Raw genomic sequence first — 27,319 nt, forward strand, 5'->3', positions numbered from 1 at the left:
TCTCCTAATCCAAGATATGATACCCCCCAAACTGTCCTTCATTTTCCCTACAATTTTTTTCTTTAATTGATCTGTAGTTTACATAAGTGATGTCATCTTTGATCAGAATGGGAGAATGTCAGAGTTAATAATTTTTACAGCCAGTGCTACTGGCCAAAGTCTAAATTCTCAATCTATAACTTAGGATTGTGAGTTTGGAATTTCTATCTTTTCTATTGTTAATTATTCTAACAATCACAGAAAGAAAAGTGATTAGAAATTGGGAAACCTAGTTAACTTTATGAGAACCACAACAGTTTCTGGCATTTGTTAAATATTAAATCAGGTATGTGATAGATAGCCATCTTCTATGTGCTAAGTCAGAATGACATATTTGTGAGGAACCTGATTCGCTAGCCACTACAAACTTTTTAATATATAAACATTTCTTCGTTCTCTCTGTTTGATGTGGTCATCTTGGAGAGACAGCCTCCACCTACAACACCTAATATATTTTTGTCAATTTAAACTCTCAATTTTTAAGTTTAACAATATATAGGTTTAATCTGCCACAGAGGGAATAGTTGAATCCATTGGAACTGATTCTGTTTTGTTTTGGATTTATCTATTAAGCAGTAGAAGGAAAGTTTGCCTCTGCTCATACAAAGCACGTGTGAGTGAACTAACAGATGGATTTCATTAGTGTTGTTTATTGAATTGGATTGACTTCTTTTGCTCCAATTTCTTTCATTCCTCTATTTGTTTTGCTTTCTTCTTTGCCCAGATGACTTCACTTAACTTCCTTCATGCCTGCTTTTATTTACCGGCCCTTATGGGCCCAGATCCAGAGACTTTGACCCTGTTGCATAGCTCCCTGTTGCCCTTTTAAAATAATACTCTCTTAGGAGGTAAAATATGCCTTAGGTTGGGGCTTTGATTTATTTGGATGATATTGTGAAGTAGTCTGATATGAACTCAAGGCTATGTTTATTTAAAATAGTCTCAGTTATTTTCTTTGCTCTGAGATTTTCCTGATTTTCATTTCCATCTTTTAAAATATCTGTTGTATTATAAAGAAAAGTGAGAGACATAAGTCATTAAAAATACTTTGTAAGTACTGCTACTCTACTTATTTGGACTTTTTATTGATTTTTTTAAAAATTAATTTTAGGGGCGCCTAGGTGGTAGAGTGGATAAAGCACTGGCCCTGGAGTCAAGAGTACCTGGGGTCACATCCGGTCTCAGACACTTCATAATTACCTAGCTGTGTGGCCTTGGGCAAGCCACTTAACCCCATTTGCCTTGCAAAAAAAAAAACCTTTAAAAATTAATTTTAACTTCTATTAAACATGTATTGATATCTTATATCACCTTCGTTTCCAAATATAATCTTCCCTCTTTCTCTACCTAGACACAAGTTTTACTTGTCTCCTTACCCACATTCCTCCAGTCATTTCTTGGTTTCTTTATCATATTAGTGAACTGTTTTAATTGCTAACCAGGTCATCTTAAATGTAGGAAATGCAAATTATAGGTTCCTATATCAGAGGTTAGAAGAAACTTCTGAGGTCTTCTAACTCTTGATCTTACTTTCATATCTATAAAGTTAAGGAGATAATTCATCTAGAGTCAGAAATATAAAGTGTTTGCAAAGCCAACATGAACTCAGTTTACAAAATTATGGTATGTTCCGGCTTGAAGGAGTGGTGGGACTCTAATAGAGGCAGCTAGGTGGCGCAGTGGATAAAGCACCGGCCCTGGAGTAAGGAGTACCTGGGTTAAAAATCTGGTTTCAGACACTTAATAATTACCTAGCTGTGTGGCCTTGGGCAAGCCACTTAACCCCATTTGCCTTGCAAAAAAAAAAAAGAATTATGGTATGTAAAAGAATCCAGGGGACATCAAGTGCCACCTGTATACAAAGCACCCATAACAACCCAAAGATGGATATGCTGCCTCTACTTGAAGATTTCCAAGGAGAGGGAACCCAAGATCTCTGATAGCAGCCTATTCTACTTTTGTATACCTGGAATTGATAGGACATTTTCCCTAATATTAAACCTAGTTGGCCTCTTTGTGACTTCTGACCTCTGCTCTTAGTTCTGCCCTCAGGGACCAACATAAAAACCCTAATCCCTTCTCTACATGCAAGCCCTTTCTAAAGACATGGACTCAAGGAATTTAACCCTTCAGCTTGCCCCGCTTTGACATTCTGTTCTTCAGTGACCTTTTTAAATTATGATGGACAGAACTGGACATAATACTTCAGAGGAGATCTGATCAGGGAAGCCCAAGGTTAGTTTGTTGGCTTCCATATTACACTGTTGACTCATGTTGAGCTTGCAGTTCACTAAAACCCCTGGATTTTTTCCAAAGCAGCTGTTGCCTAACCATGCTTCCTAAATTTGATACTTTAAAAGTTGATTTTTATATTCAGTTCCTCACAGTGCTCTAGCCTGTCTAGACCCTTTGGATCCCAGATGGTCAACCTGTGTTGTAAACTTATCCCTCCCACTTTTGTGTCATATGCAGATATTTATGAGTCTTCATTTATATATCCTTATCCTAGTCATTGATAAAAGAAAAACATTTAATGGCCTGAATAAACATATATCCTAGACTAATCCCCTGTAGGCATCCTTTTAATATTGACATTGAACCATAACAAAAATTCTTTAAGGTCCTCTAACTGCAAATCTGGCTTTTGTTTCTTTGCAATATTCTGTAACATGGGATTCCCAAATGTTGTAATAAATTTTAAGACTATTGGCATTTATAGATGAACTAATTTTATATTTCATGGGCACCTGCACATTCTGAAACCATAAGGTAATCTGGGAGGGAGGGCTAGGTAGGCTGCTGAGGGTTAAGATGGGATTTCTATTTAAAGGTTCATTTTATCAATAAACATGGCATGCTGAAAGTCAAACATGGAAGGTTAGTGGCAGAATTGGTATTGTTTTTTAATTTTATTTTTCCAGTTACATGCAAAGGTGTAGTTCTCAACATTGATCCATTTGCAAATTTATGAGTTTCACATTTTTCTATCACCCTCACTTCCCTCTCCTCTTTCCATGACAGCAAACAACCTGGTAAAAGTTATGTATGTATAATCATGTTTAACATACTTCCATATTAGTCATGTGAAAGAGGAATTAAGCCTAAGGGGGGAAAAACCATGAGAAAAAGATTAAACATAAAAGAAATTTTTAAAAAGGGAACATAATATGCTCTGCTTTGCATTTCTTTGTATGTGGATGGCATTTTCCATAACATGTCTCTCCAGATTGTCCTTGATCACTGAACTGGTGAGAGGAGCTACATCCATCATAGTTGATCATCTCACAATGTTATTGTTAATGTGAACAGTGTCCTCTTGGTTGTGCTCACTTTGCTGAGTTAGTATTGTCAATATGATACTTGCCTCTCACAACTGTTCTCAGGTAAATGGGGCAAGTTATTTTCATTTTACACATTGAAGTTGAGGTTTAGAAAGGTTGTGGTTTGTCCATGATCACAATAGCCTCTAAGCATTAGGTTTTTTTAAAAATTAATTTTAGGGGCGGCTAGGTGGCAAAGTGGATAAAGCACTGGCCTTGGAGTCAGGAGTACTTGGGTTCAAATCTGGTCTCAAACACTTAATAATTACCTAGCTGTGTGGCCTTGGGCAAACCACTTAACCCCATTTGCCTTGCAAAAAACCTAAATATACATATATGTATATATAAAATAACATCAGAGCAAGTAAAACAGGTTTTGGGCTTTTAGGGTTTGTTTGGTTTGGGGGGGGAATGATGCTTCACCTCAACATTTCAATTACCATCTTTATGTTGATACCTGAATAGATTCACCTGGAAAAAATTGTGTAGAGATCCTAACAATTTAAACTCTAGCCATTCTTGGTATAAAGCATACCTGCAAAATAACTAGGAATTAAAATAACTAGGAATTCCAAGAGAAAAAAGGGCATATATTTGGAGCTTATTTTTCCTTGGAAAACTTTGATTTAATTCAGTAAATTTAATATTAATAATATTTAACTTTGCACCAATGAATTTCATTATGATTTAATACTCTTTAATAAAGTTGCAACCTACTCTCTAGAATCTATTGTTGAATCTTTTATAAATGGAAAAGCTTTCAGGGATCAGTGGTTTAATGAAGATTACTAAGTAGCAAAATATACTTCTTTTTTTTGAATTATAAAGATTTTATTTATTTTGAGTTTTACAATTTTTCTCCTAATCTTATTTCCCTCCCCCACCCCCCACAGAAGGCAGTTTGCCAGTCTTTACATTGTTTCCATGGTATACATCGATCCAAATTGAATGGGATGAGAGAGACATCATATCCTTAAGGAAGAAACATAAAGTATAAGAGATAGCAAGATCAGACAATAAGATATCGGGTTTTTTTCCCCCTAAATTAAAGTTAATAGTCCATGGTCTTTGTTCAAACTCCACAGTTCTTTCTCTGGATACAGATGGTATTCTCCATTGCAGAGAGTCCCAAATTGTCCCTGATTGTTGCACTGATGGAATGAGCAAGTTCATTAAGGTTGATCATCACCCCCATGTTGCTGTTAGGGTGTACAGTGTTTTTCAGGTTCTGCTCATCTTGCTCAGCATCAATTCCTGCAAATCCCTCCAGGCTTCCCTGACTTCCCATCCCTCCTGGTTTCTAATAGAACAATAGTGTTCCATGACATACATGTACTACAGTTTGCTAAGCCATTCCCCAATTGAAGGACATTTCCTTGATTTCCAATTCTTTGCCACCACAAACAGGGCTGCTATGAATATTTTTGTACAAGTGATGTTTTTTACCCTTTTTCATCATCTCTTCAGGGTACAGACCCAGTAGTGGTATTGCTGGATCAAAGGGTAGGCACATTTTTTGTTGGCCTTTGGGCATAATTCCAAATTGCTCTCCAAAAAGGTTAGACGAATTCACAACTCCACCAACAGTGTATTAGTGTCCCAGATTTCCCACATCCCTTCCAACAATGATCATTGTCCTTTCTGGTCACATTAGCCAGTCTGAGAGGTGTGAGGTGGTACCTCGGAGATGCTTTTCCTCTTATAAGTGATAATTTAGAGCAATTTTTCTTATGACTGTGGCTCACTTTGATTTCCTCATCTGGAAATTGCCTTTGCATATTGAGAAGGGACTTTTTAAAAACATTTATTTCTTTTTGTTTTTATTATAGCTTTCCTTTTCTAGAACATTACATCTCTTTTCCCCGAGCCAGTCCTCAAAAACTAACCAAAATATAATCCAACTCCTACCACAATTATCTATCTCTTCAGTTTAAGAAAAAAAAGGTGAATTCTCTTATCTTTTGGGGAGGGGATCAAGCTTGGGCATCATAATTTAACAACATTCAACTTCCATCTTGTTGTTATTCTATTTAGATTGTTGCTGTCATTGTGTATATTCTATTCCTCTGCTTACATCAGTATATAGACAATGTTTCTTTCAGCATATCAGTATTACTTTATATTAAAGTACTATGACTTGTTTAGCCATTCTCTAATTGATAATCATTAACTTTTTCCCCTATTTCTTTGCTACTGTAAAAATATTGTGATGTATGTGAAACATTTATTTTCTTTTTATTTATTAGTCTTTTTTATGTCATCAAAATTTCCCATTGTACCCCTCCCTATTTCCCAGAGAGCCATCTTATATACAAATAATATTTTTAAAGAAAAGAAATCAATAATGTTTTTAATATTTCTGAATTTCTAAAAATATGTACAAAGAACCATATCTTTAATTCTCTCAACTCTGCAAAGGAATGGTGTAGCAATGTCCTCTCAAATTTTTTCTTTGATGTCATATTTGTTTTTGGAATTTTGCAACATTCATTTTCAGTTGCTTTATTTTGGTGATTCTATCTGTTTCTCTAGTTGCAATCATTATGCATATTGTGTTCTTGACTCTCTTGTAAATAATTATGCTTGCTGATTTATCAAGCACTGAGTTATTGAGTTCCAGTTTTCTTTCTTTTTTATTTAAAAGATTTTATTTATTTTGAGCTTTACAATTTTCCCCCTAACGGTACTTCCCTCCCTCCACCCTCCCACAGAAGGCAATTTGTCAGTCTTTACATTGTTTGCATGGTATACATTGATCCAAATTGAATATGATGAGAGAGAAATCGTATCCTTAAGGAAGAAACATAAAATATAAGAGATAGCAGGATCAGACAGTAAGATTTCAGTTTTTTTCAATTTTCCTCCTTGTCTGCAAAAATTAATAACAAGTGATTCTGATGAGTGCTACTTTATCATTTGAGATCTGGAAATGTTATTAATTTTTCATTTATGTCTTTATCATATTTTATTTTAATAACCCAGATCTTCTTCTAAATATATTTTGTGTTTTTTCATTAAGTTCATTTTCATTGTTTCATCAAGTAAAATATTTCTTATAGCACAATAATGTTCTATCATATTCATGTAAAAAATTTGTTTAGTCATTCCTTAGTTGATGGACATCTACTTTGTTTCCAATTCTTTACTTTCTCAAAAAGCCCTCCTTGGTCCTAAACCTACCTAGTAGTAAAATCTCTGAGTCAAAGAGGAAGTGGAGAAATATAAAGAACAACAGCAACATTTAACATCGGCCTGGCATTATACTAAGTGCTTTACAATTAACTCACTTGATTCTCACAACCCTGGAAGATAGGAACTATCATTATCCTTATTTTACAGATGAGGAAATTGAGGCAAACAGAGGTTGAGTGACATGTTGAGAGAGGGTCACAAAGCTAGTAAGTGTCTGAGACTGGATTTGAACTCAGCTGCCTCCAGGTCTGGCATTCTATACACTCTGCCACCCATTTCCCCTTCTCCTTCTGTGGCCATTTTAGGGACATTTTAATTTGCATAATTCTCTACTGCTTTCTGTACCCTTTGTGTTACTTCACAGCTCCTCCAACAGTTCACTAGTGTGTTTATTTTCCCACAAATCTCTAACATTAACAATTCTTAGGGGCAGCTAGGTGGCGCAGTGGATAAATGCACCAGGCCCTGGTGTCAGGAGTACCTGGGTTCAAATCTGGTCTCAGACACTTGATAATTACCTAGCTGTGTGGCCTTGGGCAAGCCACTTAACCCCATTTGCCTTGCAAAAACCTAAAAACAAAAAACAAAACAACAATTCTCATCTTTTATTTCTCAGTATATTGGATATGAGGTAAAATTTCACAGTGTTTTGTCTCATACTTTTCTTAATGATTTGGAACATTCTTTGATATAATTGTTAATAGTTTGCAATTCTTTTGAGGAAACTCTTTGTGTCTTTTGACCATTAACTGTTGACAAATGGTTTTTGGTCTTATGAGGGTCTCTTAATTATTTCCATATCCTAGAAGCCAATTATTACCACAAATTTGATATGATTTTGTTCCCCATTCAACCACTTTACTTCTTATTCTCAATAAATTAATTTTGTCTTGTAGGAGCTTTTCCATTTCATGTAATTAGTTATCTATATTTTCTTCTTAATTGCCTTTATCCCTTGTTTGACCAGAAAAATCTTTCCTCCTAGGCCACCAGAGTGGATAGAGCATGGGCCCTGGGGTCAGGAGTACTTGAGTTCAAATCCCACCTCAGTCACTTAATAATTACCTAGCTGTGTAGCCTTGGGCAAGTCACTTAATCCAATTTGCCTTGCAAAAATCAAAAAAGTCTTTCCTCTCTCTATAAATGAAAGTATGTGATCCACTTCTCTTATTTTTTAATCATGATATTAAGGTCACATATCCATTTAGAATATTTTATGGAATATATTTTTAAAGTGTTGGTCTAGGTCTAGTTTCTACTTAATTGCTTTCCAGTCCTCCTAAGAATTTATCAGATAGGGAGTGCTCTCCTAAGTAATTTATATTTTCTGGTTTATCAAGCACTGCCTTATTGAGTTCCATTGTTTTGATTTCTCCCTTGTCTAATTTGTTTCATTATTCTACTTCTCTATTTTAACCAATATCAATTGCTTTTGATGAGTGCTGTTTTGTAATTTTAGGTCTGAGAATGCCATTAACTTTTCATTCCTGTCTTTTATCATTTTTCCCCATAATAGCCTATTTTCTTCTTCCAAATATAATTTGTTTGTTTAATTGAGTTCTGTAGAGTATTTCTTTGAAAGTCTGATTATTTTAGCATTAAAACTATAAATTAACTTTCATATTTTTTTCATTTTAATTATGTTGGCATGGCTCAGCTATGAACACTGGAGATTCTTCAAACTATTTAAGTCACTGATTTTTTTAAGGAACACTTTGCAATTGGATACATACTAGTACATTGTGTACTTTGGTAGATTGATCTCGATATTTTTTGCATTTTGCATATATTTTGAATAGGATTTCCTTTGAATTTTGTTATCTTTTGGATTTTGTTAAAATGTTATTTTTTGTCTTAAATCTGGATTATTTATTTTATATTATTACAGTAATTTTATTGTAAGAGTAAACAACCCCCCCCCAAGAAGATGAGAAATCTCAAGAATAATGAGAAAGAAGTCTGTTCGGATTCCACTGGCTCTGTCTCTAGGATGAGTTGACTTCTTTATCATAAGTCTACCAAAGAAATTTCTTCCATATTTTTCCTACAGTTGCTAGTACCAGCTGTATTTCCCTCCACTCTATTCCTTCCTGATCTCATTTATTCTATTCTCTTTTTTCTTTCACCCTGTCCTTGTTCAAAAGTGTGTTGTATCTGAATACCCTCTCCCCCAATCTTCCCTCTCTTCTATCACCTGTTCCCCCCTCCCTCCCTCCCATTTCCCATTATCCCATCCCTTTCTTCTCATTTTTCTCTAGGGTAAGATAGATTTCTATACCCTATTAAGTATGTATTAAACTGTTGATTTTTAACTAACTTTAAACTGTAGGTTATTTTGATTTCAGTTAAACACAGTGACTCTGAAAAACTCTCATTTCTTTTTTTCATTTATGAATGCTGATGGTTCTTAGATCTTTATTTCTAAGTCTAATCTATTAGTCTTTTAAACTCCAGTCTCACATCCCCCCCATTTTTTTACATTAAATTTTTTTTTACATTGCACCCCATTGGGAAGGGAGGGGAGAAAAGCAAGATCCTTGTAACAAATATGCATAATCAATCAAAACAAATTCATTCATTGACTTTATCCAAAGAATATGTGTCTGATTCTGTGTCCTGAGTCTACCATTTTTTTTTCCTGGTAGGTAGATGCTTCATCATTTTTCCATTGTATTCTATTAATTAAATTTTCAAACTTTAACATTCAAAGTTGTTGGGGTTTTTTGCAGAGTGGTTTTTGTTATGCAAATTGTTCTTTTGTTACTTTTCATTTTCTTTATTAGTTTGTAAAAGTTCATAATTGTTTATTTTGCTAATACTGATATTAAAATATAAATTGTTTTTCTAGCTTTGTTCAATCCAAGTGTACTTTCTCTTCAAAACCATCTATTTCCTCATTTCTTTAAAGACGATAGTGTTACAGTATAATTTTCACAGTTTTCAGATGAGAAAATTGAGGGAGAGAGATTAAGTAATTTGCTCAAGGTCATACAAGTGATAAGCATCAGAGGCTGTCCTCTGACTCTTAAGCTGCTAGAGACAGCACATAAAACTGATATTTAATATATAATCAAAATTTTGTTGTATGGAAATTATTCTGTAAACACGACAACACATAAATGAAAGATTATTAGTATTAGTAGTGACTACATAATAGGATCATAGATTCAGAACAGGAAGGGATCTTAGAATCCATTGGATCCAACCCCTTTTATTTTACAGATGAAGAAACTGAGGCTCAGAAGTTAAGTGACTTGTGCAGGATATATAGATAGGAAATATCTGTGGAATAAGTTGACCATCAAGGTAGCAAACTCTCCACTCCCTCTCTTCCTCTGTGATTTTTGTCCCTTTCTATCAATTATCCATAAAAAATTTACCTAGCACATTAAATACTTTTCTGGAGCTTCTTTAACATCTTGTAGTTGCTAATGTACAATTCAGACTCCTCTGAATTGTATCCCTCACTAATGCTACATGACTAGTCCAATGCTGTGTCTGCTTATACAGACTTTGTTGGGTTTTTTTGAATGTAGGTTATTATCCCTAATAATGAAATACTTGAAACCTGAATGACCCTGAGGAGTTCTGGTAGTAGCAGGTCCGGACCTGCTGGGATTTCACTGTGACTCACTCCCAAAGAGGAAAATCCTTCTTCTCATGCAAATCTTCAATCTTATGCAACTTAGACTGTTAGGATAGAGCAAAGAATACCATACTAGACTTCAGTCAGGTGTGTGTCGGAGTCAGAGTGTAGCCGCCCTTCTGGAGGCAGAGACAATGCTGCAGTAGTTGACCTCTTCACAGACAGCACTGAAACAATCATCTTTTCTTGAGATTTTTAATTTAACACTTGTCAGTCAGCACACATGCTGTGTGCCAGGCATTGCACTCAGAACTTGCACAGAGATTAGGAAATCTGTTGGAGTGATTCCTTCCCTAGACAGGATGAAGGGAAAGAGGGATCCATGCAGGAAGACACTATTTTAATGAATTCTTTTGGTAATCATCAAATTCATCAAATTTTTATTAAGCGACTATTGTGGTATGAAAGGTACAAGATCATAGAAGTCTACTTTGTAGACAGCAGAATAAAATATTTAGACTTAATATTGAGCAGTCTTCATTTTTATTTTTTTATTCCCTTACAAATTTGAAAAGAATAGAATCTTTTTTTTTTTATCAAATCTAGTGTACCAGATCAAGTTTCAGTATCAGAATATGTAAGACTAGGAGCAGCTAAGTAGCACACTGGATAGAGCACTGGCTCTGGAGTCAGGAGGTTCTGAGTTCAAATTTGACCTTGGAAAAAATAATTACTTAGCAGTGTGACCTTGGAAAAGTCCTTTTTTTTAAGGTTTTTGCAAGGCAGTGGGGTTAAGTGGCTTGCCCACAGCCACATGGCTAGGTAATTATTAAGTGTCTGAGGCCAGATTTGAACTCAGGTACTCCTGACTCCAGGGCCAGTGCTAGCCACCCCATGACCTCGGGAAAGTCGCTTAACCCCATTGCCTTACAAAAACAACAAAAAAATATGTAGGACTGTTGAATTTTAGGTTATGCTATAAATTTATTCAAAGTTTACTACCTTGAAGTAGAATGATAGCTTGAAGATGCCTTCAAATAAGTGTAATTCCTGTAATTTTTTACAAATTTGATTTCATTGGAATGTAGTACTCCATCAGAAGTTCTAATGACTAAAGCCTATCAGTTTGTAAAACTGTTCTCATTTTAAAAGAATTTCCACTGCATGAAAGAAATTTTACTCATAGAAGACCTTAAGCAGTCAGCTCTTGATTAATATTTTTATACCCCAAAATCATTCTTATTTTTTTTTTCTTTTAAGAGAGGGAAACAAATGCAAAACTATCTGAGGTTATTTGAGTTAATTGTTATGTGGCCATTTTCTAGCTACAAATTTTAGAATTAATTTAGACTTAATGTCAAGAAAAGATTCCTAACAATTAGAGCTATTCAAAAGTATGTATTGGGTAGCCTTGGAGATTATGAGTTCCTCTTCATTGGAGATTGAGAAAGCTTGGCATGGTAGAAACAGCACTGAATTTAAAGGACCTAGGTCTAATTCGGCATTTAATGAGTCTGAACTTTGGAAAATCATTTAACCTCCTTGGGCCTCAGTTTTCTCATCTGTAAAAAGGATTAAGTGACCTCTGAGGTCCTTTACAATTCTAAATCTATGACCTTCAAGCAAAAGCTTGAATGCTTACTTAGTGAGTGTGGTACAATGGGGATTCTTTTGGACTAGATGGCTATTGAGATCACTTTCAACTCTTAAATTCAGGATTTTAATCCTTTCTATCTGTAAATGAAACAATGAAACTCAGAATTTATTTTAAAATTTCTGTGTACAGAATGAGTTCCTAATGTAAGCTACTGTTAATGATTTTTTTGACTTACAGGTTTAAGACTTGCTAATATAGATAGTTCAGTGTGCTCGATCAAGTAGAACTAAGTCTTGCATCTCTTGCCCCTGACTGATTGTGTCCAATTGTTATATGAGTATAACTTATTAGTCCTTCTTACCATATCCTAAGTATGCTTTAAGCAACAGGGATTATCACTATTTCTCAAAGGAGGAAATCCTTTCACCAAGGTCATTTAGCTGGGGTCTAGCCCAGGGAAAAAAGTTTGTTCTCTTGAATTAGTTTTTCTGATCTTTAGACTCACAACACTTTTGAGTAAAAAAACCCTGGCATCAGTACTGCAGTATGTTTTATTTTAATACATAGTCTTCTTCTCTCTTAGTGTCCAAGATGTATGCAGTGTGACATCAAGTTTGACTTCATAACCAGAAAGGTAAGGTCATATTAAGAAACTGAGACATTGGGGAGAGGGAAGGCAGAGTGAGGGACAGGTTCATGTATTTAGTGTATGTAGGTAAAATATATATATATATATATATATATATATATATATATATATATATATATATATATATATATATAAAAACATATGCATGTATGTGTTTATATATTATATGTGTGTGTGTATACACATATATCTGTATATACACAGTTACAGGGATATATAGGCAGAAGGAGTCAGCTAGGTGACTCAAGGGAATAGTGTTGGGCCTGGAATTAGGAAGGCCTGAGTTCAAACTTCACCTCAGACACCTACAAGCTGTGTGGCCCTGGACAAGTCTCTTAAACACCATGTGCCTTAATCCACTTGGCCAACCACTTCAAGAAAACCCCATGAATTGTATTGGTGTGCTATGGTACACAAGGTCAAGAAGAGTCAGACACACTCAAACAGCAAATAAAGAAATGTCTTAGTATAAGGTTAGCTCACATAGTACTTCACAGCCTGCAAATGAAAAACTATTCAAATAACTAATTCTTAGTCCTTAGAGTTAAAAGCAAATATTGCAGAATGATCCAATGGTCTCTTTCTCTGTGTGTGTGAGATATCTTATCAGATACTCAACAAGTATTTTTAGTGTGCCTGATCTTTGCCAAGTACTGCTAAGTGCTAGAAATACAAAAAGGAAAAAAGGTTTGCTGTTCTCAAAGGGGTTCCTGGGTTTATATTTTTAATTTCCTTTTTATCCATATGTCTGGGAATAAAAATGAAATGTTCCTCTATTTTAAAGTGTCATCACCTAATTCTTCTTCATTTGAGTTTTGTGCATTTTGTGCATTTTAACTAAACCTGAATCTCAAGAAAGGTGATTAAAAAGAACATGGTTTTAAGAACAAAGGACTTTATGTTTGGAGGCAGAGAGCCTGGTTTTAAATCCTGACTTTGCTCCTTGATTAAAGACCTTAAGGGTCATATGTCATTTCTTCCTCCTTTGAGTCTCAGTTTTGTCATCTATAAAATGAAAAGGTTTGAAATCTTTATATCTAAAAGATAATAAAAAATATTCTTTTAGGTTATCTCTGTAGTTGTGGAGGACTAGTAGGCAGAGGGTAGAATTTGGTGGGAATTACAGGGAGGCAAATATTGACTCAATACAATGAAGAACTGTCCAAAGGATGAAAAAAATCTTATTTCATCAAAAATAAAGTTCTCTGCCATTAGAAGTCTTTTGAAAAGAGTTAGCAATCACTTGTCAGGTTCCTATATTTGATAGAAGAGTGGACTTGATGACTTTTCTGGGAAACTTCTAATATAAGATTTCATGATTCAAACTGTGAGAGCCCTCTACCCTGGACACTACCTCCTATTGACAAAAGGAAATGGTACTAATGTTTTAGGCATTTGTACTACTTAGAGTAAGAAAAGGAATCATCTGGATTCCTGACAATCTAGAACAGCCCATTCATTCTAAAAGCCCAGGTAGAAGGGGAAGTGACCTTTCAGAGGTCATAATTGTTAGTGAGCCCCAAAACCAGGACAAACATAGAAAGTCTTGCTTGCCTAAGTGTAATGGATTTGAGTACCTCATTAATTTTCATTGTCATGGCTGAATGGCTAATTTTTTTAAAAAAATTATTTGTTTATTTTGAATTTTACAATTTTTCCCCTAATCTCTCTTCCCTCCCCCATCCCCAACAGAAGGCAGTCTGTTAAGTCTTTACATTGTTTCCATGGTACACATTGGTGTAAGTTGAATGTGATGAGAGAGAAATCATATCCTTAAGGAAAAAAAATAAAGTATAAAAGATAGCAAAATTACATAATAAAGATATTGGGGTTTTTTTTTTAAATTAAAGGTAATAGTCTTTGGTCTTTGTTTAAACTCCATAGTTCTTTCTCTGGATACAGATGGTATTCTCCATTTCAGATATCCCAAAATTTTGTCTGATTGTTGCACTGGTGGAATGAGCAAGTCCTTCAAGGTTGATCATCACCCCTATGTTGCTATTAGGGGTACATTGTTCTTCTGGTTCTGCTCATCTTGCTCAGCATCAGTTCATACAAATGCCTCCAGGCTTCCCTGAATTCCCATCCCTCCTGGTTTCTAATAGAACAATAGTATTCCATGATATACATATACCACTGTTTGCTAAGCCATTCCCCAAGTGAAGGACATTCACTCAATTTCCATGTCTTTGCCACCATAAACAGGGCTGCTATGAATATATTTTTTACAAGTAATATTTTTACCCTTTTTCATGATCTCTTCAGGGTATAGACCTAGTATTAGTATTCTTGAATCAAAGTTCATTTTTATTGCTCTTTGGGTGTAATTCCAAATTGCTCTCCACAAACGTTGGATGAGTTCACAGCTCCACCAACAATGTAATAGTGTCCCAGATTTCCCACATGCATTCCACCATTGATCATTATCCTTTCTAGTCATATTGGCCTGACTGGCTAATTTTTTCAAGGCACTGAGATTAAGTGACTTGCCCAAGGTCACATAGCTAATTAAGTGTCTGAGGCCGAATTTGAACTCAGGTCCTCCTAATTCCAGGGCAAGTACTCTATCCACTGTGGCACCTAACTGCCCCTCCAACTGGATATTTTTGTCATAAATGTGATTTTTTTAAGTGGTGATTTCTTTTTTAAATTAATGTTTTATTTTTTTTCCAATTACATGCAAAGATAGTTTTTTCAACATCCATCTTTTTGTAAGCTTTTGAGTTCCACATTTTTCTTTACCCTCCTTACCTTCTCCCCCTTCCCATGATAGGATGCTATCTTATATAGGTTATACACATATAATCATGTTTAACATGTATCTATATTTGTCATATTGTGAAAGAAGAATGAAATCTAAAGGGGAAAAAAAATTACAAGAAAGGAAAACCCCCCCCAACAAAAAACAAGTCTTAAAAAGGGAAAATGGTATGCTTTGGTCCTCATTCAGACTCCATGGTTCTTTCTCTGGATGTAGATGGTATTTCACATCACAAATCTTTTAGAATTGTCCTTGATCACTGAACTGCTGAGAGATCTGTTGGTCATTTCACAGTGTTGCTCTTAGTGTATACAGTATTATACTGGTTTTTCCCACTTTACTCAGTATCAATTCATGCAAATCCTTCCAGACTTTTCTAATGTCTACCTGTTTATGACTTCATACAGAACTCTGTCATATTCATATACCACAATTTGTTCAGCCATTTCCCTAATTAATGGGCATCTCTGTTTCCAATTCTTTGCCATCACATAGAGCTGTTTTAAATATTTTTGTACATGTAGGTCCCTTTCCTTTTTTTGTGACCTCTTTGGGATACAGACCTAGTAGTGTTATTGTTGGATCAAAGGTATGTACCATTTTCTTGCCTTTGGGTGTAGTTCCAAACTGATCTTCAGAAAGGTTGGATCAGTTCACAACTGGTGACTTCTATATTTGTGCAGCCATTTGGACTAGGCATCACTGGTGGTATTTTCAACATCTGGTCCTGAATGACATGACTTTTTCCCCTTCTTCATTTCATCTCTCTACTTCCATATTTTCCTTGTTTTTACTCATCCTACTCCTAATCCCCAGCCAATGAATGATCTCCTGATTCTTTGCCCAGCATCATTGTCGCCGCTGTGGAAAGTGTTTCTGTGATAAATGCTGCAGCAAAAAAGTACCCTTGCCTCGGATGTGTTTTGTGGACCCAGTACGACAGTGCTCCGAGTGTGTGCTTGTGTCTCAGAAAGAAATGGAATTCTATGACAAGCAACTCAAAGTGCTCATGAGTGGTAAGTCTTATTTGAGTGGTCCATCTGAATGGTTAAACCCTCAGTCTTATGAAGAGGATTAATTAACAAGACAGTCCTTTAAATTAAAACGATTAACATCTAGTGTCAATGTGTTTTATGTATTTTCCTTTCTTATACCTTTCCTTACCTTTTTTCTTTTTTCATTTTTTTCAAAAGCTTTTAGTAAATTCTTCAAAAAATTGTTTTATTTTATTGCTGTTGCATGTGGAGAGTATTATAATGTGACTCCATCGTGTTGTTTCCTGTTCCAAGTAGTTTTTTTCTTTGTTATGCAAAAAATTCCCCTCCATATAGATCACCTTTTGGTTACAGTAACTGTTACTTAAAATATGGAGTTCCATAGAATGAGCATTTTCAACACTGAGTTATTTATCTTCATTGAAGTTCCCTATTACATTAATTTTTCTCCTAAATTTGCCACTCTTCTCAGTTTTCCTATTTCTATTAAAAGTACCACTATCCTTCTCATTACCTAGATTCATTCACATCCATATCTTCTACACTTCATCTTCCCACATATCCAGACAGGTGCCAAATATGATGATTTCTCCAGAACATCTTTCATATCTACATCCTCTAGTTGGGACCCATATCACCTCAGCTACTGAAATAATAGCCTCCTAATTGATTTCCTTGCTTCATACCCATCTCCATAATCTGCCAAAGAGATTTTCCTGAAGCCATGGTCTGAACATGTCAACATTTCCTTTTTCAACAGACTTCAGTAGATCTTCTTGGTGCTAGGATCAAAAATGTTTCATTGTTATTTTATTCTTAAAAATGTTGGATATGTATGTTTTACACACACACACACACACACACACACACGGAGGTGTGGTCAAAGATTTTGGCATGATCAAAGAAGTATGGAGATGAGTGTTCTAGATCAGAAGAGTTCAAACAAGCATCCCACAATAGATCCCAGTGTGGTTTGAACCAGATTAAAATGTGATGTGAAATATATTTAATGAGAGAAATAAAAGTAAAATAAAACATATTATTACTATGTGGTTTTCTAAATCAATATGAACACACAGGGATCCATATATATATATATATATATATATATATATATATATATATATACATATGTACATATATATAGAGAGAGAGAGACAGACAGACAGACAGACACAGGCAGGCCTTGGTCTCAGAGACCATTTAGTCCAACCCCTTTATTTTACAACTGCAGAAACTGAGCCCAGAGAGGTGTCATTTCTTAACCAAGGTCTGACAAGTATTGTCAGAGATAGGGTTTAAAAGCTAGTTCCTTTGACTCCAGAGCCATTCTTCTTTCAGTGCATCCCTTGGGACCATTCTACTATCTTCTCCCTGCTTTTATTCTCTCTTCTCTTTTCTGTCCTATGATTTGTTTGTTTCTCTGTTTTTCTGCTTTTTTTTGTTTTTTTACTATCTTATTATTTTCATTCAGTTACATGTAAAAACATTTGTTTTTAAAATTTTTATGTTCCCAAACTTCTCTGCTTTCTGTGTTGGCCAGATAAAGCAGTAGAGCACTCCACTCCTCTCTTCATACAACAACTGACTCTTCACAGAGGCTGCTATAGGGTATCAGAGATTAAAGGTGTTTTTAAAATCATCTGGCCCAAAGTCTTCATTTTACAGATAGGAAACCCAAGACTCCAAGAATTAAAATAACTTGCCTAAAGTCATGCAGTTGCAAAGTTGGAACTAGAATTAAGGTCTCCCTGTTTCTAGTCCAGGGCTCTTTTCAGTTTAAAAATAAATTCTTGGGGCACAAACTTAACATCTGTCATAGATAAATAAAATAGTTTAACTACTTTGAACTCCAGATAAAGCCCCAAATTCTGAGCTGTTTATATTTTGATTTAAAAAAAAATATGATAGTAAGAATATGTTCAATCCCCTTTCAATCTCTTTTCATTTCTGTACACATGGTTTTATTATTGGATTTTTAAATTTTAACTATTTTATTTATGTTTCCAACTACCTACAGAGATAGTTTTCAACAGTCATTTTTTTGGTAAGGTTTGAGTTTCACATTTTCTCCCTTTCTTCCTTCCTTGCCTCCCCTCCTTCCCCCTCCCCCCCAATAAAGAGCTTGTGTTAAACATATATCCTTATTAATCATGTTGTGATAAGGGAAAAAAATCATGTGAAAGAGGGGGAGCAACCATTAAAGGGGAAAAAAACATAATACAGGAGACAACTTTTAAAAATTGGAGTATTAAGTTTTGTCTGCAAAAGTTAGAAAAAAAGTTCTTTAACTGGATATGGATGGTATTTGTCATCACAAGCCCTTTGGAATTATCTGTGATTATAGTACTGGGTAGCAAGGTGGTGCAATGGATAGATACTGACCTTGGAGTGAGGAGGATGGGAGTTCAAATCCAGCCTCAGACACTTGACACTTGTGACTTTGGGCAAGTTACTTAACTCTGATTGCCGTACATCTGGGGCCATCTACAGTTGTCCTGATTTATATCTGGTTACTGGCCCTGGATGGCTCTATAGGAAAAAATGGGGCTAGTGACACTTAACACAGTACCCCCTCACCCAAATCCAATCCATGTACTTGTCATGGCATACCCTCTCCTCAATAATGAAGGACAAACATCACTGTAGTACTGCTGAAATGAGCAAGTATATCATAGTTGATCATCACACAGTGTTGCTGTTCAGTGTGTTCTGGTTCTGCTCACTTCACTCAGCATCAGTTCATGAAAGTCTTTCCATTCCAGGCTTTTCTGAACTCTGGCCACTCATGATTTCTTATAGAACTATAGTGCTCTGGGGTGGCTAGGTGGCACAGTAGATAGAGCACAGGCCCTGGAGTCAGGAGCACCTGAGTTCAAATCCAGCCTCAGACGCTTAATAATTACCTAGCCATATGACATTGGGCAAGCCACTTAACCCCATTGCCTTGCAAAAACCTTTAAAAAAAAAAAACTATAGTGCTGTCACATTCATATACCACAATTTGTTCAGCTGTTCCCTAGTTGATGAACATCCCACCAATTTCCAATTCTTTGTTTTCCACTATGAAAAGAGCTGCTATAAATATTTTTGTACATGTAGGGTTTTTTTACCCTTTTTTGTGATCACTTTAGGAAACAGACTTAGTAGTGGTATTGCTGGATCAAAAGGTATGCAGTTTTATTGTCCTTTGAGTGTAACTTATTATAGTTAAAAGCAGTATGTATATTCTTCCAGCTGTTAACCTTGCTTTGCGTAAATGTATTTTTTGTATTCTTAATATTTAATACTCTAATGACATTATCCTGTTCCATCACAATGACATACCACAATTTAGTCATTCTTTAATATATAAATGTTTCAGATATATAAAAATTTTGATTTTCACCCTAAAGCATCTATGAATACAGATTGATATTGTCAATAAAAGGAAACTGGACCTTCCTCAATAGGGATGTGATCAAAAGATGTGAGTTTTGTAGCTCTTTTTGTTTATTGCCATAGGCAAGCATGACATAGCAGGTAAAATTCTAGGGGTAGGAAGATCTGGGTTCAAATTTGATCTCTTATGACTTTATGATTTTGTCCCTGTGCCACTAGAAGCTCCCTCGAACTTATCTGCTATGGTCAGAGGTGACTTTTAGTATGATGAAAGGAGTTTGCTGGAGTCTTAGAATATTCTCTGTTGCCAGAGTAACCTATAGAAAACTTGAATGACCCTACATTTTTACAGATCTGGAAAGAAACTGATCTTTGTCAGTTAGAGATAACTAACATTGAGTGACAGAATGAGACTCTTAAAAGATAATGCCAGGCTAAATGGATGAGCCATATCTAATAAGATGACTTTTAGTAGGAATAAAGTATAGTTGTCCATTTGAGAAGCTATTTTATTTGGTTTAATCCAAGTGTTAATCCATAGGGTGGGCATAGCTAGATGGCACTTCTTTTTTTATATTTTAGGGTCTTTTTTTTTTTGCAAGGCAAATGGAGTTAAGTGGCTTGCCCAAGGCCACACAGCTAGGTAATTATTAAGCGTCTGAGACCGGATTTGAACTCAGGTACTCCTGACTCCAAGGCCGGTGCTTTATCCACTGAGCCACCTAGCTGCCCCTTAGATGGCACTTCTTGTGGAAAAAAAAAACCTGGTAGTTTTAGTGGACTCATGCTTAGAATAAGTCAGCAATATCACAGGAGCCAAAGGCAATGTTGGACCACATTTATAAATGTCCAGAAAAGAGAAATTTCCATCAGTATTTTGTGTCCTTCCTTGGTCAGTCCACATTTGGAATATTGTGTTCAGTTGGGACTCATTTTGGAAAGAATATTGATAAGCTGAAACAAGACTGGGCCAGGGCAGGGAACTAGAAACCGTGCCATCAAAGAATTAGTTGAAGGTTTTGGAATTGTCAATCTGGAGTCCCATTTTGAGGGGAGAGGAATAGTACTAAAGATTATGAAAGGTAATTTTTACTAATGAAATCACTTTTTCAATTTAAAGCTATCCCCAAACTGTTGTCAGAAGTTCATGTCAGCCTGTATGATCTGGGTATCTTCATCAGTATGCAAAAAGTTCATCCTAAAAAATGTTTTGAAAATTTTTAACTTCCAGTGAACCTGAAAGACATCCTCAATGAGGAAATAATGAATTCTGATAAATAAATTGGTAATTCTGAAAAGCAGAATTACTATAGAATTACACAATTTACACAATTACAGAATTACAAATTCCCAAATGGAGCCAAAATATATAATACAACCTTGAAACTTACATGAAAGATTAAGAAATTTGCTCTTTCAATTTCTTGCCCACTAAAAGCATTTTTTTCTTCATAGAAACTTTTGGTAGTTTTAAATTTTTACCATCATCTTATTTGGTCTTTCAGCTTCTAGAAGAATCACTAACTCTAGCTACTAGATCCCTCTGAAGGTTTTTGCTTGTTTTGGGGAAATTAATTAAGCTGTTTCACCCTAATAGTTTGCTATTCAGTTCCTGGCCTTGTTTGTTGACTTCAGCTGCATTTACTTTTTGTGGTTCAATGCAGCCAATCCTGTTTCCTCATGGACCAGAGGAATATCTAAAATGCTTAAATTCCCTACATTCGCTGCTTCTGCAGCATCTTGTAAGCATTGAAGCTGTATTTCAAAAGCTACAGCTGTTGCATCTTGCTTTATTAAAACAGAACAAAAGAAAGCAAGGGAACACGTGTGAGACGTGGAACTCAGCACTCAATTGGCAAAGAATTAACTGAAGAGCCCATATACAGGACCAATTGCTGGCAAAAAAAATTAAACAATCTCAGTGATTTTTTTTTTTTTTTAGTTTTTTGCAAGGCAAATGGGGTTAAGTGGCTTGCCCAAGGCCACACAGCTAGGTAATTATTAAGTGTCTGAGGCTGGATTTGAACTCAGGTACTCCTGACTCCAGGGCCGGTGCTCTATCCACTACGCCACCTAGCCGCCCCTATCTCAGTGATTTCTAATCCCAAGTAATTTGTATATCACTGAAGGTTTTTAAAAAATAATTTATTGTGGTCTCAACTTTGAATAAAGAAAAAATCCACATAAATGACTATTTATACTTATACATTGTTAACAACAGCTTAAGTAGTTGCCTTCACCTTCTTTTCTTTGTTTCCCCAAAGGTTTTTAGTTTTAGTCACATGTATTCTTTTTGCTAGGCCAAGCTGCTTTTGCCTTTTTTTAAATGATTCCAAATTTGTAGTTGTCCATAAGATTTGTGTAGTCATATCTTTTCTTTCTTCTTAAACTCCCTCTAGGTTTATGCTTGAACTAACACTGAAGAATTCTGGGAAGCTAGTTTCTAGATAACTAGAAGTTATACTTTTTTTTTTCCTGGACAGTGAAAACTAGAAACTTCTCTTAAATAATTGTTTATGGGACATGCTGTTTGCATGATTAAAAACACACAGTTACTTGAGGGAAGTTTCTGGTCTTCACTGCCCAGGACCAAAATAAAGAAAACCTCTTAAAACTTCAGTAGCTTAAGACTGAAGTAAGACTTTTTATTCCATTGTGAAAATCACTTCGTATCACTAATAATAAGAGAATGCAAATCTAGAGAACTCTAAAGTTTCATTTCATACATTGTACATTGGCAAAGATGATTGAAGACTGGTATAGTCAATGTTGGCAAGAGTTGGGAAAAGTTAGAAACACTAATTGATGTTTGATAGAACTTAGTGAGCCTGATCATTCTGAAAAGCAATCAAAAAGCCCCATTGTTAAGCATTTGGCCCAAGGAGGTTAGTGATAATAAGAAAGACCACATATACTCCGAAATATTTTTAACAGCACATTTTTATAGTTGCAAAGGTCTTTAGACAAAACAGATGTCTATTGATTGAGGAAGTGGCCAACCTAATTGTGTACTTAAATCTAGTATTTCAGTGCTATAAAAAATGATGAATGTAGAGATGCACTGCAAGACTCATGAACTGATACAAAGGGAAGTAAACAGAAACAGGAAGAAAATATGCACAGTAGGACTCGCTCATTCCATCAGTGCAACAATCAGGAACAGTTTTGTGCTGTCTGCAAAGGAGAGTGCCATCTGTATCCAGATAAGGAGCTGTGGAGTTTGAACAAAGTGCAAAGACTATTCCCTTTAATTTAGAAAAAAACATATCTTATTGTCTTTTGTCACATCTTAGACTTCTCTTCTTTAAGGATATGATTCCTTTCTCATCACACCCAATTTGGATCAAGGTACAACATGGAAACAATGTAAAGACTGACTCAGTGCTTTCAGTGGGGGTGGGGGGAAGCAAGATAGGGGGAAAATTGTAAAACTCAAATAATCTCTTTAATAAAAATTAATTTAAAAAAAATAAAATATGCACAGTGATTAAAATACTGTAACTGGAAAGACCAGCAGTAAAAATCAAGATAGAATGTTGTGAAATTATAATAACTAAGAGCTATGAGAAAACATCTCCCAACCATCTTTGCAAAAATGGAGGAATGTGCAGTGAAACAGGACACATTAGAGAAGACTTGGCTGACACGTTGGCTATTTTTGCTGAATTTTTTTTTTCTCTTTATGATTCTTTCCTATAAGGATTCTTAGAATTGAAGGTCCTTGATGGGAAGGACTTAATTTTTGCCTTTCTGTCTTTGCTTCCTGACATGATGCATGACAGAGTATTTGTTTCATGAATCTACCTATCAAGGATGGCTGTGTGTGGGAGGAAAAAAAAGATAGAAATAAATCCATGTTTAACGTTCATTGAATATTAAATATAACCCTAAAACTTTCAGGTTTTATTTGACTGCTTTATTAGACAGCTTACAAAGTTAAGTAGAACTATTATAAAATTAAAATTCAATAGGATATCTACCTCTTATACAATAACTGGGATATAGGATTTTTTCCAGTCAATTGCCTGGCAAAAAAAAAAAAAAGGAGAAAGAATTGTTTAAAGAGCTAAGAAGCTTATAAGTATTTTCTCTTAAATTTCTTTCTGTTTCAAGGAGCTACTTTCTGTGTAACACTAGGAACATCAGAAAAATCTGAAATGATGATTTGTCGCCTTTCTAATAATCAGAGGTAAGAAAATATTGGTATCTTTAGAACTTACGACATGTGCTGTATTATCTTAGCCAATCCACTTAGTTCCAAATGAGATGAGAAAGCTGAGCCTCTGAGAGATCAGCAAAAAAAAAAAAACCCAAGGAAAAAAATAAATTTATTTAAGGCAATGGGGGCTAAGTGACTTGTCCAGGGTCACACGGCTAGGTAATTATTAAGTGTCTGAGTCTGGATTTGAACCCAGGTCCTCCTGACTCCAGGGCTGGTGTTCTATCCACTGCGCCACCTAGCTGCCCCCATACATTAGTTTTGATAAGAATATGTAACATTTAGGCAATTTATTCATTGACTTGTGAGTTGAGTTCTGTGCTAATAGGGTTGTTAAGGGCTATTTGCTGAAATAAATACTTTGGAGCTGCTAATCAGAATTAATCTCCTAGTCTTGCTAATACTTACATATCCATTGTTTTCTTGCCTCGTCCTTTGCCTTCACTTATTTTGTTTTTGACCTAAAATTTTCAGTTTTCAGTAGAAAATTGAAAATTCGGTTTTTGAAAAGAGTATGTTATGCAAAAATGATGTGAGGACTAGTAAAAGACCTGGCTTAATCTCTCTCTGGGCCTCAGTTTTTTTCATACAGAAAATAGGAAAGATAATACTTGGAATACTTACCTCATAAGATGGCAAATGAGGAAAATGTATTTTGCAATGGAAAACACTGTAAAAATACAAGTTGTAATAGTAATAGATGAGGCATGTTAATGTTAGCAAAGGCTGTGGTAGTGATAGTGATGTTTATTAATATTTTTAATATTTCTATTAGCTAGCTGTCTTCCTTCATATGTTAAAATGTCTCTGAGAACAAGACCTAAAAAACTCTTCATCATGACTTTCAGCTCCTTCAGACACAACAATTCTCTGTTGTAATTAGGCCTATGTGATTAGGGATTAGCAGTGGTTACCTATAATTCTTCCCAGTTACTGTGGTTCCTTTGTAATAGTATTTCTTGATGGCTCCTGAATTAGTTAAATAAGTTCCTAATGGCTGGTGTTGGTAGGGACCCCATTTATACCTCCAAACCCAGATGTAAAATCTATGGAGAGTATGACACTTTGGTTCTGCTGTAAAGAAGCTTTATTTCATTCAAAGTTCAAATATTACTCCAAGGAATGCTGCCCACCCATTCTCCCCCCCCCCAAAGCCACAGACTCACTAAATTATAAAAATCACATCAATAGATGACCATACAGAAAGGCTGGACTCAAGGTTTCCTTCCCTTAATCTTATTAGGATCCTTCTAAATTGAGAAGTTTCAGAGAAGGGTAAGGGTGGTTAATACTAAAACAGTGTAGAATAATATATATATATATAATTTAGAACTGGGAAAAATTTCAGAAGATCTAGTCTCTATTCAAGGCCAAGGTTGCCCAGGTATCACCAGCTGAAATATGAATCCAGGATCTTCTGATCTCCAAACCCACTGTTCTTTTCACCTGCTTTACCACCTTTTCATTGTATGTGACTAAGGAGAAGGAAAAATTCTGATATCATCTTATATACTAAGGTTATTGGACTGTGTTCTATTCTTGAGAATCTTTTTTTTTTTAGGGTGTTGTTTTTTTTTGCAAGGCAAACGGGGTTAAGTGGCTTGCTCAAGGCCACACGGCTAGGTAATTATTAAGTGTCTCAGCCTGGATTTGAACCCAGGTACTCCTGATTCCAGGGCTGGTGCTTTATCCACTGTGCCACCTAGCTGCCCAAGCAGAATCTTTCTACCTAGGAAGCACTGCAGAAAACATGCAGCCTTCATAGTTAATATACAGTAGTTATTCAGTAATGTCATTATTACATGAATATAAAAGAAATTGTCTTGATTTGAAAAAACTTTGCATTTTATTCTCTGCAGATACCTGTTTCTGGATGGAGACAGCCATTATGAAATTGAAATTGCTCAAATTTCAACTGTCCAAATACTAACCGATGGCTTTATTCCTGGAGGTAAAAGTTAATTTTCAAAGTGCTAATGAATAAGATTGTCTAATATTTATAGGATTTACATTTTTGAATGAAAATTGACCTTTCTAATCATGCCCTTTAAAAGGCACAGGATAATGGCATTCATCTTAAATAACCAGTCTTTAGGGGGCAAAAGTGTTGGCTTCCATAGATTCTATCAATTAGTCCAGTTAGCAGACAGCAAAGTATTTGTATGTATGTATTGATTTTTCTTTTGGCTTAGACCTTTAATGTTCCATTCCATTTTCCATTCAGTTAAAATTGAGACTGGAGCTCTCAGTGCAACAGGACCCTCATTCCTCAAGGCTTTGGTTTATATAAAATTTCTGAATTAGTGCCTGAATTTCTAACATTCCCTTATCTATTTTCTTTGTGTGTTTGTTTAATAGTTGATTAGATGTGAATCTTTTCCCATTTATACTTTATTCCTAATTTTAGGACCCTTTTTACTTGAAAATTGTCAGCATTTAGGGCTTGTGAAATGAGTAGGTCAGTAATAAATTCGTGTAACTTAAACAACTTTACTTTGTTTTCTGATGGGTCTCTTGATTGCTCTTTCTTCTCACTGCCTGCCTATCTTCTTGATGTAGAAAAAGATATTCACACTTATACCAGCCTCCTGGAGAGCCAACACATTACTGAAGGTCAGCACTGTTAATGTGAGCCTCCGTCCTCACAGCATGCTTTTGTGATTTTTCTCTCCCCTTCCCCAACCTCATTTCCTTCTTTCTGTTCACCTTTGATGATCCCTATAAAAGTTCTGTGTGCCATTACATTTTAATTCCCTTCTCTGAATGATATGAGGTCATATCTGGATAATAGTTATTTAGAAAGAATGTAACTTAAAACATTTATTGATTCATTTGTTTTTCCAAAAATGCTTCCTGCATAAATACCCTTTGCAAGGTTTGAGGCTATGTTGTGCTGAATAGTTCCCAGCCTTCGTCTTCCCTCTACCCTGTGGTGTTCTCTGCTGCCCAGGATACTTCATCAGAGACCCCCAACTTTGTCTCATCTAAATTTTTTCTCCCCCCCACCTTCCATCACAATTTAGTTTTCTTAGGATCCTTCTTCTCTTTAGGACCTGTTCTACAAATTATGATCCTAGATGTTGATGTGTTAAGCCAAAGGTAGGAAGGAACTTTGCCCTCAGGTGGACAGCTCATGGCAAAGATAACAGATCAGGGTTTCCAAAGAAGGCCCTCTGAGAGTTTTCCAAACTGCTCTCTGACTTAGATTAAAGAGGAAGCTTCTGTCTATGCTACTTTCCTCAGGGTGAACCCTAGTGGAAATGTAGAAGCTTAAATTTATAGATGAAAGATTTGTTCCTGCTTTCCACTTCTGTCTTTTCTCTGCAACAAAGAGGAAACTAGACTAGAGACCCGGCTCAGGGGCTGGGCAAATAGAAGGGCTGTAATTTATCCCTTCATTTTACAGAGAGGGTCACAGAAAAGTAGAAGTTTGCCCAATATAATAAGTTCTATAGTGATGTAGGGCTGAGCTGGGACAACTAGATTCGGTTTTAACAAAAGACTAGCACCATCTGGTGGTCATTTTTATTTCTACATATGAGTCTTCTGAAAAAATCCCTAACAATCCTTTAAAATTTTC

At 35.5% G+C, this 27,319-nt stretch overlaps 1 protein-coding gene across 1 annotated transcript in view; it reads left to right on the forward strand.

Moving 5' to 3' along the window:
* ZFYVE21 (zinc finger FYVE-type containing 21) overlaps positions 1-27,319 on the forward strand; it is a 45,866-nt gene that overhangs the window by 14,610 nt on the left and 3,937 nt on the right. The window contains 5 exon segments of the mRNA XM_074213208.1: positions 12,318-12,368; positions 15,992-16,160; positions 23,634-23,709; positions 25,599-25,690; positions 26,299-26,352. Coding sequence (XP_074069309.1) covers positions 12,318-12,368; positions 15,992-16,160; positions 23,634-23,709; positions 25,599-25,690; positions 26,299-26,352 — 442 coding nt within the window.

Source organism: Macrotis lagotis, chromosome 1 (assembly GCF_037893015.1).
Source record: "Macrotis lagotis isolate mMagLag1 chromosome 1, bilby.v1.9.chrom.fasta, whole genome shotgun sequence".
Classification (NCBI taxonomy): Eukaryota; Metazoa; Chordata; class Mammalia; order Peramelemorphia; family Peramelidae; genus Macrotis; species Macrotis lagotis.